General features: G+C 43.7%; 1 protein-coding gene across 27 annotated transcripts in view; it reads right to left on the reverse strand.

Moving 5' to 3' along the window:
- LOC118667948 (sarcolemma associated protein) overlaps positions 1-10512 on the reverse strand; it is a 159165-nt gene extending 148653 nt beyond the window's left edge. For all 27 annotated transcript variants that reach the window (XM_036331812.1, XM_036331813.1, XM_036331806.1 and 24 more), the window contains exon 1: positions 10285-10512. In XM_036331812.1, the coding sequence (XP_036187705.1) occupies positions 10285-10482 (198 nt within the window). In that variant the 5' untranslated portion in view covers positions 10483-10512. The remainder of the gene's footprint in view (positions 1-10284) is intronic.
- Positions 10513-12590: the final 2078 nt, after the last annotated feature.

Raw genomic sequence — 12590 nt, forward strand, 5'->3', positions numbered from 1 at the left:
AATAGTTCAAAATTAATATCACCAACTTCAGATTATCTATGATCTAAAAACACTTAGCAAACTGTCTTGCACATGACAAGTTCTCAATAAGTCATGATTTATATAAATACTACTTATTAGTAATTAAGTTCATGATCCCAAATTAAGAACTAACTTGAATGACCTTCTGCCCTTTGACCCTCCTCAGGTTTTGCAGAAATACCAACTGATCCATTGTTCACGTTTCACTCATTCAAACATTTATGCAGTACCTATTCTCTTGTTCTCAAGAGCTCACATCTGGCAGGGCAACAGTACATATTTGCATCATAGTTACTTTGTTGTCTGTATCCCATAATGAAATTATATACAAAGTTCTATGGGAGTATAGAGAAAGACCCAATCAAATCTTCAGTTAGTGGGGGTCAGGGAAGCTTTCACATTGGAACTGGGCCTTAAGGAATGAAGGGAACGATCCTTCTGGGAAACAAGACAAAACAGCAAAAAAGGCACGTATTCTAGAAACAGCCAGCACTGTTACATAGCTACTGCACAGAGTTTGGGGCAAAAGAAAAAAAAAAGAATAATAGAAAATGGAGCTGAAAAAGAGGAAATGAGAGTCAGATTTTGATAGAGTTTGTAGTATTGTGCCAAAAATTAATGGAGCACCAACCAAAAATCTTTTTTAATTAATCCTCACCTGAGGACATGCTGAAAGAGAAAACAAAACACATTGATGTGAGAGAGAAACATTGTCTGGTTGCCTTCCATTCGTGCCCCAACCAGGTATTAAATCCACAACCCAGGTAAGTGCCCTAAATGGGAATTGAACCAGCAACCCTTCAGTGCACAGGACAACACTCAACTAACTGAGCAACACCAGCCCAGCTTAACCAAAATTTTTTTAATCTTTTTTTTTTTCAATTAAAGTTGACATAAAGTATTATATTAGTTTCAGGTGTACACCCCAATGATTAGACATTATATAACTTATTAAGTGATCATCCCAAAATATCTTGTACCCATCTGACACCATACATAGTTATTAGAATATTATTGATTATATTCCCTATGCTGTACTTTGTATCTCCATGACTATTAGTACTTCTTAATTGTTCTTATGAGTCTGTTTCTGTTTTGCTTCTTTACTTATCTTGCTTTTTAGATTTAATTGTTGATAGATATGTATTTATTGCCATTTTATTGTTCATTTTTTAAATCTTTTTTTTTTCTTCTTTTTCTTAAAATGTTTCTTAACATTTCATGTACTACTGGTTTCATGGTGATGAACTTCGTTAGCCTTTTCCTGTCTGTGAAGCTCTTTATCTGACCTACAGTTCGAAACGATAGCTTTGGTAGGTAGATAATCTTGGTTGTAGGTCCTTGCTTTTCATCACTTTGAATATTTCTTGCCACTCCCTTCTGGCCTGCAGTTTCTGTTGAGAAATCAGCTGGCAGTCATATGGGCACTCCCTTGTAGGTAACTAACTACTTTTCTCTTGCTGCTTTTAAGATTGTTTTTAACCCTTGGCATTTTAATTATGATGTATCTTGGTGTGGGCCTCTTTTGGGATCATCTTGTTTGGGACTCTCTGAACTTCCTGGACTTAAAAGTCCATTTCCTTCACCAGGTTAGGTAAGTTTTCTGTTGGTATTATTTTCAAATAAACTTTCAATTTCTTGCTCTCTCTCTTCTCCTTCTAGCACCCCCATGATGTGAATGTTGGTACACCTGAAGTTGTCCCAGAGGCTCCTTGCACTATCCTAATTATTTTTGGATTCTTTTTCCCTTTTTTGGTGTTCTGATTGGGTGTTTGTTGCTTTCTTATATTCCAAATTGCTGATTTGATTATTGGCTTCATCAACTATACTGTTGACTCCCTGAAATTATTCTTCATTTCAGTTAGTGTATCCTTCATTTCTTTGTTTTTTTGTTAATCTTCACAGGAGGATATTTTTTCTATTGATTTTTAGAGAAATGGAAGGGAAGGGAGAGGGAGAGGGAAAGAGAGAGAGAGAGAGAGAGAGGAGGAGAGAAACATCAATATAAGAGGCCCATCGATTGGTTGCATCCTGCAAGCAGCCCGACCAGAGCTGGGGTAGAATCTGCAACCCGGGTACATTCCCGACTGGGAATTGAACCTGTGACCCTTCGATGTGTAGGCCAACAGTCTAACCACTAAGCAACACCAACCTGGGCTCTATCCTTCATTTCTGACTGATTCTTCTTCTGGTTTCCATGTCCTTTTTTTATGCCGTTGAAGTTTTCACTAAGTGCATTAAGCATTGTCATAACTAGTGTTTTGAACTCTGCATTTGGCAGATTCCTTGTCTCTGTTTTGTTTAGTTCTTTTCTCTGGAGTTTTGTTCTGTTCTTTCATTTGGGACATGTTTCTTTGTCTCTTCATTTTGACAGCCTTCCTGTGTTTGTTTCTACGTATTAGGTAGAGCTGCTACATTTCCCAGGCTTGGTGTAGAGTGTCCTAATGTAACAGGTGTCCTGTAGGGTCCAGTGGCATAGCCTCTCCAATCACCCAAGCTGGGCACTCCAGATGTATACACCCTGTGGGCTGTGTATACCCTCCTGTTGAAGTTGATTGCTGTTGGCACATCAATGGAAGTGATTTATCCTAGCTGATTAGTTGCAAGAGCTGGCTATGACCACCGTGGAGGATAAGCTGTGCAAGGGTCCACCCCAAAGAGCAAAACTTATTTCAGTGGAGCTTATTTCAGTGGTCCCTGCTGAGTCCACCCCTTGAGTGTCACTTGTGGAGGTGGTTGGGTGGTGCTTTGACGTGGTCTGAAGCTCTGGGGCCTCCTGGAAGATGCAGGCCAAGGTCATCTGCTGCCTGTGTTCTGCCCAGGGTCCTCCCAGCATCATCTATAAAGAGATCTATAGATGGCTGCTACTTGTGCTGGGCTTGGAGATGCCCAGGAGAGGCCAAGTTTCAAACTAAGGCCAGATGCTGCTAATGCCAGACCTGGGGTCACTTAAGGAGAGGTATGGGGCACTGAGGCCAGATGCTACTTTTTGGAGAGATTTTAAGAAAGTCTGAGGCATTTGTATGAAAAAGCCACTGGAAACAGCTTGGGAGGGCCCACAAGTTGGGTGGGGCAGGGTCTCAGGCAATCACCAGGGTGGGGGCAAACAGTAATACCCAGGTTTGGAAACTCAGACATGATGCCTGCCGGCTCTGCGGAGAAAGGGCTTAGCAAAGAATCAATGGCCTCTGCCAGCACTTCTGTTTGCCCCTCCAGCCCTTGCTTTGATGCCAAATAATTCAGTTCTTCTGGGATGTGTCTGGTGCCTTTCAAGTAGCTGCCCCAGTGCTAAAGCTCAGAAGAAGTGAGTTCCTCCTTTTAAGAGGATCATCTAGGACTCAGAGAGCCCTCCATCTCACTCAGCCACAATTCCCACTGGTTTTTACAACCAGAAGTTGTGGGAATTTCTCTTCCTGTGCTGGGAAGCCTAGTGTGGGGCTGGGACCCCTCGCTCTCAGGTGGACCTCTACAGCCAAGATATCCTTCCTGATTTTTATCTGCCACATGTGGGTGTGGGACCAACCTGTTCCTGATTCTGCTCCTCCTAGGAGAAGTCTCAATGTGACTTCTTCTATATATCCTGAGTTGTAGGACTTCTGTTCAGCTAGATTTCAGGTGGTTCTGAATAATGGTTGTTCTGTAGTTCAATTGTAATTCTGACGTGGTTGTGGGAGGATGTGAGTACAGCATTTACCTAAACCACCATCTTGACTGGAAGCCCCCAACAGCCAAGATTTTTGAGCAGTGTATAAACTGTTAATTTACCTGTAGTGGCAGTGACAGAAGCTTGGGCAGGAAAGAGTCTTTAGAACATTTCCACAGCTAACAAATACCACCATTTTTCTTGATTCAAGTAACTGACATATGACATTAAGAAACAATCTCACAATCTTTTCACTTAAAACTCTAAATGACAGACACCCTCCTCTCTATTTATCAAAGAGAATAAATACTAAGTCTAACATAAATACCACTTGAGAAAACCAAATAGGAGCCTAGGAAGGTAAAGAATAAATTTAATCTAAGGAATAAAGTCAAATAACTAAGTAGGAAAACATGTTTTAAGTGTATTACTGTCCAAATTTTTTAGAACTTGAAATAATAGATAAAATATTTCATTGATTTTTTACTACTATGAAAAGAAGGAAATGAGTATGTGCTTTGGATATAAAACATGCCTTCTAAACATGTTTATAATTAATGTGCCTTAAATATAACATGTGTTAAATATGTGACTTTCTCAGAAAAAGCAACCCCTCTTAATGATCTTTTAAATTCTGTCAAAAAAAAATTAGGTATCACCCTGGCCAGTGGTTCAGTGGTTAGAGCGTCGGCCAGAGCACCAAAGGGGCGTGGGTTTGCTTCCTGGCCAAGGGCATGTACCTGGGGTGCAGATTCAATCCTCAGCCCAGGTCAGGGCACATGTAGCAGGCAACCAACCAATCAACATGTCTCTCTCACATCAATGTCTGTCTGTCTGCACTCTCTCTCTCTCTCCTTCCATCCCTCTCCTTTTCTTCCCCCTCCCTTCCACCCTCTCTAAAAATCAATGGGAAAAAAAATATTCTCAGGTGAGGATTAACAAAAGAATAAATTAGGTATGTGTTAACACACAAACAAATAAACAAAATCAATGAATGTATTATATGCCACTGTCCCAAAAACTAAGGCCAGAATCATTGCTGTCATGTTTAGATAAAGGGAGGAAGAAGGAAGAAACTATCTTGCTGTAAAATTGTGGAGATTCCCTTTGCAATGATTTCCTTGCAGTGTCTTGGAACATACCATATCTATATCTTTGCTTGAGCAATTCTTCCCACCCAAAATTCTTTCCTTGACTGAAACTATCTCATCCATGAAACTTTCCCTAAAATCTCTCTCTTTGCTAAAGTACTAATGGATAAGTTATTACACTTGTCTTTTCTCATTTTCTGGCATTTAATTATTTTCATTCCTATTGTGAATCTGGTCTATATCCTTACAAAATGACATTATATCTAAACTGTTACAAAGCCTCAGAATAGCTGAGTAGTTAAGAGCTTAAGTTCTAGACCTTAGAATCAAGAGTCAGAATACCTTAGTTCAAATCCTAGCTCTTCCATTTAATAACTATGTGAACTTGGGCAAGTAAACCTAACCTAACCTTCCTGTGTTTTAATTTCCTCATAGGTTAATATGGGGAAAATAAACAGCTATCTTGAACAGCTATTTAAGAATTAAATAAATTAACATTTAAAGCATTTAGAACAGGCATGGTACATAGTACACAGTGTTAGTTAACTTGTTACTCATTTTTCCTTGCTCCAGACCTCTCTATATATTATTGTATCGCTCTTAAATGGGACTTTTGGTATGTCATTATTCTGCACAGAACTCTCCCTGGCTTTCCATGTCCTTAGTTTGGTAATCAAGGCACTCTACAACCTGGCACCACACTATCTACTGGGCTCCAATATCTACTTTATACAAAATAAAAGGAAACAGACATATAAGACAGAAACCCTCTCCTCCAAGGCCTAACTCCTAATTACAAAAACAAGGCACAAACATAAAACCATCACAAAGAATGGGTGTTCACCATAGCAGCTCTCCAAAAGAACTCTACAATCCAACAAAATTCATTTCTGCAGTATTTGGAAGATGCCAAAGTCATTAAAAATGATCTGCTTTTGCCCTGGCCATTTTGGCGCAGTGGATAGAGCACTGGCCTGTGGACTGAAAGGTACCGGGTTCGATTCCAGCCAAGGGCACATGCCTGGGCTGCGGGCTTGGTCCCCAGTGGGGGCCGTGCAGAAGGCAGCCGATCAATGACTCTCTCATCATTGATGTTTCTATCTCTTCCTCCTTCTCCCTTCCTCTCTTAAATCAATAAAGAAATATATTTTTTAAAAAATGATCTGCTTTTGTCTGTTTTATTTCACTCTCATCCTCTCAAAACACACAAGAACAACCAGAAAGCACTTTTTTGTAACCTGTATCTACCCATCCCTTGCTTTAAAAAATATAATTTTATTGACTTCAGAGAGGAAAGGGAGGGAGAGAGAGATAGAAACATCAATGATGAGAGAGAATCACTGATCAGCTGCCTCATGCATGTTCCACACTGGGGATCAAGCCTGCAACCCAGCATGTGCCCTGACTGAGAATTGAACTGTGACCTCCTGGTTCATATGTCAATAGTCAACCACTGAGCCACACCGGTCGGGTCATCCCTTTTTTTAAAGTCAATTCAAACACTATCACGCTCTTCCCATTTTAATTTATATAATATTATCTTATGTCAGTCAACTGTTCCCAAGGTGTATAATCACCCTCTCTAAAACATAAGCTTCTAGAAAGAAGAAATAACAATTCTTATCAGTTCTTGCCATTTCCTTCCTCCTCACCATCCCTCCACTAAAACATATCAAGTTAGAACAGGTGCTCAATAGTACCTGTTGAATTTAAGTAAAAAAATGGCAACTGGAAGAAAACAACTAGTACTACTCAGAGAGACTGGAAATAGACTGCATACTGTTTGGACCACTGGACTATCTCCTTTCCACAAAGCCTCAAATCAAATAAGGCCATCCAAATCAGAAAAGAGGTGCTACACTCACTATCCTTTCTATGTAACCACCATATGGATAGATTTGTTTTTCAGTGGTACCTTGAGTCAACAGAAGGATCACTAACCATTCTATTATCTACCATCTAACTTGAAAAGCTTGACCTCCAAAAAGATGATCCATTGAGCCAGCATCTAAGAAGGGCAATAACCAACTGCTACATCCCTCAGTAGATGATTTGAGAGAGCTTGTTAAAGTCTACTTTGTGGCAAACTTGTCACCCTTCAACATGCAGGTTTTAGGTATCATAACACATTCCATGAACTTAGCATTAAACAGTGTGACCTACATTTTCATGTGCCCACATTTTGCAAATTTTCTATAATGAACATGTATTACTTGAATAATCAGAAAGTTTCAAATGTTTAGTATTTCCTCCAGATTTTAAGGAGCCTCTCATAATGGCCCATGCAGAACACAACCCAATTAAAAATAAACCAAAAAGCCCTAGCTGGTTTGGCTCAGTGGATAGAGGATCAGCCTGCAGACTGAGAGGTCCCGGGTTTGATTCCAGGCAAGGGCACATGCCCGGGTTGTGAGCTCAATCCCCAGTAGGGGGCGTGCAGGAGGCATGCAGGAGGCAGCCGATCAATAATTCTCTCTCATCACTGATATTTATCTCTCTCATTCCCTCCCTCTCCCTTCCTCTCTGAAATCAATAAAAATATATTAAAAAATAATAATAAACTAAAAAGAGTCCTGGCCTCTGTTTCTCAGTGGTTACAGCATCGGCCCATGCACAGAAGGGTCATGGATTTGATTCCCAGTCAAGGGCACGTACCTGGGTTGCAAGCTGGATCCCCAACCCGTCAGGGTGCGTGTGGGAGGCAACCAATCGATGTCTCTCACATTGATGTTTTTCTCTCTCTCTCTCTCCTCTCTTCCTTCCATCCCTCCTTTCCACTCTTTCTAAAAATCACCGGAAAAAAATATCCTCGGGTGAGGATTAACAAAAAATAAAATAAATAAACCAAAGGGCTTATTACCCCAACTTTACACCTCCCAGGTAAAAATGCCAGTTTGGACAGAGTTCTCAACTTGGTATGTTTCATTTTCAACCTCTACAGCCCTGGCCAGTAGTTCAGTTGGTTAAAGCATCTTCCTGATACACCGAAGTTGCAGGTCAGGGCACATACAAGAAGCAATCAATGAATGTATAAATAAATGGAACAACAAATGGATGCTTCTCTCTCTAAAATCAATCAATAATTTTTTAAAAAATTACCTCTACATATGCCATCACATGAAAGGAAAAAAATTCTCATTACCTTCCCAAGACTCCACAGCACTACAACAAATTGCAAACAGCTACCTAGATGGTTCCTCTCCCCGACCCTCAAACACCCTCCTCCCTAAGTACATAGCCCTTAAATGCCCAGGAAAAGAGTGCTAAGTGATTTACATGATTATCCCAATCCTCAAAACAGAAGTAAGTACCACTATTATCCCCAGAAGAGAAAACTGAGACTTAGATATGTTTGGGGGGGAAAAAAGTTGCCTGAGGAGGGATTCTTGTATTGTACAAAAAAGTTTGCTGGGAATGGCTCAGGGACTTTTGATATGAGACTATTATAGCAGAAATCCTCAAACTAGAAATTTCACAGAGAAAACAATAAATGATATTTGGTCAAACTGTGAATTTTCTTTAGAACTGTGTACCTCATAATATCTGGCATATAACAGATGCTCAATAAAAACCAGTCTGCTGAAATTTAAATTTAAATAGTTAATTCCTAAAATAATTTAATCACATGGCAAAATCTGACAGGTTATTTGTTTTAACTAGACTAGGTGGTACAATAGTCAATAATTATATCTACACCTAAAGTAATATTCTGAGTGTTGGTTAATAAAGCAGCAATAAAAAGGAAAAACGGCAGAAATCAGTTGTGTATCCTTTAAGGATAAGCTTTTCTAATAACAAATTCCATTTAAAATTTTAATGTGTCATCGAAATTTACACAATAAACACTCACTACTGACCTATTCTTAGTCATCTCAAAATAACCTAGCCAGGAAAAGCACTGTTCATGCAATCACTGGTTTTCAAATAAGTAAAACAAAAAAATCTGAGTCTCCTTAGAATATTGGGTCAAAGTAAAGAATGTGCATTTTTAGAGTATGTATTTTAAGCACACCTGTAATCTGTTTAAATTGGGCTATAACTGTTGCCCAGGGACATAAAAAGACAAAAATGTCAAAGCTGATTGAGTTAAGGCCCTAGCAATTAACTGATGTTTGACTCTGATTGATGGAAGGATGAGTTCTATGAATATTCACTTTAAATGATCATGAGTAATCTGTGAAATCTTTCAGCCACCCAAACTTTAGTTTCCAGGGATGAAAAATATGTGTGTTCCACAGGTAAATGAGTACCTGGTGTCATACAGAAAAATTAACATACTTTTTCAGTTCTCATCCTACACAAAAATTAGGATAAAGGTATTATGCAAGCACACAGCACTTGGGCAATATTCTCCTCCTTTCTCTGAAAAATGATTTATATAGTAATTCCTTAATTCAATAGCAACACAGTATTACTTTCTTCTTTTTGAGGCTCAGGTTTCTTTTATTTCAAAATACTATCCTTGAAGATTTACATTCTTCTTTTTAAAAAGACTTAATCATTTAACTCAAAAAGAGGGAGCAAAAGTCAAGAGGTGAAACCTGAGATATTATTATTAGTCTTACATAACTTCCTCTAAGTTGGAACTGATTCTGTTGCTGAACTAAAATCTAAGGTTTAATACATTCTTCACACACAGTTTTAAAAATTGAAAGGGTCTTTATTTTTCTCCTCGCATTCTTAAAATATAAGCACTCACATATATAGTATTAGGGTGCTAACATAAAAATGATAAAATGGTCACACTTAAAGAGCACTAAGTTCATCCTATTGCATCTAGGTAATGCAATATTTGATAGAATTGAATATAATTTCAAAAAAATAATTTCCTAACACTGATTTTGAAATATCACCTCTGTAAGTATGCACAAAATATTTTCAATAAGTGCTGCAGGCAACATCAAAAAGTGACTTCCAAAAACAATAGGTATAGGTTCATCCAACTCTGTATGTAGTTAGTAGTTCATGCCTAATTAAACTGGCTTTGATAACTGCAAATTTCTCGTGAGTATACATAGCAAATCTTTCAAAATCTAACTTTACACCGACTGCCTTTACTAGACAGGCCCTGATCTGAACTCAACTAAAAGCTACATTAACTACATCTCACCACCCAGACAATTGAGCCCCAGTGTAATAATGGACACGGATTCCCTTCATTGCTTTGGGAACTGTTGCTTGCTTAATCAAGCTCTCAACTGCAAATTCACCTTTCTAAAAAGACTGAAAACAAAATGACAAGTTTCACTATCTGGTTTTCCGAACCGAACTAGGGTTTGGGATTTCACTGGGAATGACCACATTATCAAGATGCCATCGCCCTCCCAAGGCATTTAATTACAATACCTTCTCTGTTTTCCATTCAACCACCCCAATTAAATTTCCACTAGAACCAGACACACACAAAGTTGATTCCGTGGCCTTGCTGAAAGTCTCCTCTGGGTGCAAACCCCGGGATCCCGCATGCATTATACAGAAAGAGCAAGGGAAACAAAAAGTAAGGATTGTTAAACAATGTTGTGACATTACCTTGCCCGTCTTGTGATCAAACCAGACCAGAGCGTGGTTCCTTGACAGCACTTTGCAATCAAAAGTAGCATTATTCTGCGCGGGTCGACAGCGGGCCACGGAGCGGCCGATTTTAATGGGCTCGTCCAGGTAGACATGACGCTCCTGAAACGGGTGCGAGTTCGGGCGGCAAGTGAAGATGGCCAAGGCTGACGGCATCGAGGACAGGACTGGGGTGTCTCTCCTACCACAGGACAAAGGAGTTCCACCGGATCCGGGCTGCCCTTCACAAGCCGATACCCCTATCCTCCCCAAAATTCTATATTAAAACAAGCTGCGCATGGTCTGAGCATAACCAGTGACCATCAACAACTCTGCACTTGAGTGAGAAGACAAGCCAGCGCCAGCCCCATCACCGCCTTGGAAACCCAGCAGCGCCCTGATGACAAAAAGTCCCCAACTGGCAGCTTTCAATCCATCTTCTCCCTCGGGAAGACAAGGCTCAAACATCGGACAGCTGCGGCCAAGAAAACTCCTGGAAGACAGTTTGGGGCTGGAGGTATCCAAGCAGATGAGTCACACGCCGATGCTGGCGTGGTGTTTGGGATCGCGGCCGCTTTCCCCCCTCGGTGGCGGAAATGTTGCAGCACTGCAGCATGAAGGAAGGGTCGGGTCGGTGCGACCGGCGAGGTCCTTTCGGGGCGAGGAGACGTGCAGCCGCGCTCCTCCGGGCAGCCACCACCCGTCCCGGAGGGCCTCGGCAGTGGGAGGGCGGGAGGGGTCCGCGAGGGTCAGACCGCCGGCGGGACGGTCCGCATTTGCCCCAGATGCGCGGAGGCCGCCGGGAGATGACACGGGGTCCCCGGACCGCACCAGCCGAGGCGGCGGTGGCCGGGGTCCTGGGCACGAGGAACGGGGACTCGCGGAGGCGCGGGCGGCAGCCGAGCGGGGACTCCCGGGCACCTGGCGGGCGTCCCCGCGACCAGGGCGGGGATGCGGACCGCGCTAGGCACGACCCCGGGGAAGGCTCGGGGGTCTCCGCCCGCAGGAAGACGGTCCCTGGACGCCTGGGCTCCGGGCTCCGGGGCAGCACCCTGGCCGCCTCTTCTCAGGGCCGCCCCCGCGAGGGTCGCATCCCAGGGACGGCAGCCGCGGCTCCCGGCGGACGAGGAGGTGGGGGAGGGAGGCTGGCCCCGCGGCCGGGGGAGAGGCCTGGAGGCCCCGGGCTGAGTCCGCCGCCGCCTCCACCGCTCGGGGCGGGTGGGACACGCTCAGGCTGCGCCCGGCGAGGCAGGAAACTTTCCGACCTGGGAGGGAAACACCACAACAAACGGCCGTCAAGCGCCGGTGCCCGCCCGCCTCAGCGCCCGCCCGCCTCAGCCGGCCCCCGCCAGCCCCCACGGCTGCCCCCAACTCGCCGGCCTCCCCTCCCGCGGACGGGCTGCGGGGATCTGAAGCCCGGACGCCACGACAGGTCCCGCTGCCCTGGCCCCGCCGCCACCTCAGCTTACCTTGCCAGCGCCGGCCGCCATAGTGACTCTGACTGAAACCTACCCGGTGCACCGCCGCGGGAGCGCGCACCCTTCAAGGGCCCTCCTGCCCCTCCGCCGCGCCGTAGTCCGGGCGTCACGTGACCGACGCCGTGGGCGCCATGCCGGTCACGGGCAGCGAAGAGGGCAAGCCGACTTTCCATCTCCCCTCCGGGCGCCATCTTAGTTAAGGGCCGGAAGTTTCAAGGGCTGGGACTTCCCTCTGCGACCATGTTGGTTAAGGGCAAGAAAGAATTTGACCCGTGGAAGGTTTCAATAAGCAAAACGTGCCAACTTCCTACTTGACCGTCTGGGTTGAGAAGGCACCAACTTTCGCCCACTTTTATTCGCTGTCGTCCTCGTAGAGAACACTCAGGAGCAGAGAGCCCAGGCCCGGCCAGAGGAGAGTTAGTAACAGCCGCCTCATCTGCGGGCAGTGGGGTCCCCGGGGACCGCAGCCCTGGGCGTGAGGCACCCGTGTCCGCAGTCCTGGCCCGCGCGTGGCGCAGGCAGAGGGTCAGCCTCCCCGGCTGAAGGCTTCTGCGTGTCCTGCCCAGAGAAAAACTTCCTGAGCCGGAATTCCGCTTCCAACGACCCTTTTTCTCATTGGGCCTATCTATCGTGTTCCCCAGGACTCCAAGGCAGAGTCTGCCCCAAAAAGTGTCATTTAAACAAGTTTAAGACCATGTTGCTTCCAGAGAGAGGTCGACCAATTTCCAATATGGGAAAAAAAAAAGGGAGGGGGGTTATTTCCCGCACTCATAATGTTAAGGTAGAGCAGTGGCTCTCAACCTTCCT

The sequence above is a fragment of the Myotis myotis genome, unplaced genomic scaffold (assembly GCF_014108235.1).
Source record: "Myotis myotis isolate mMyoMyo1 unplaced genomic scaffold, mMyoMyo1.p scaffold_m19_p_13, whole genome shotgun sequence".
NCBI lineage: Eukaryota > Metazoa > Chordata > Mammalia > Chiroptera > Vespertilionidae > Myotis > Myotis myotis.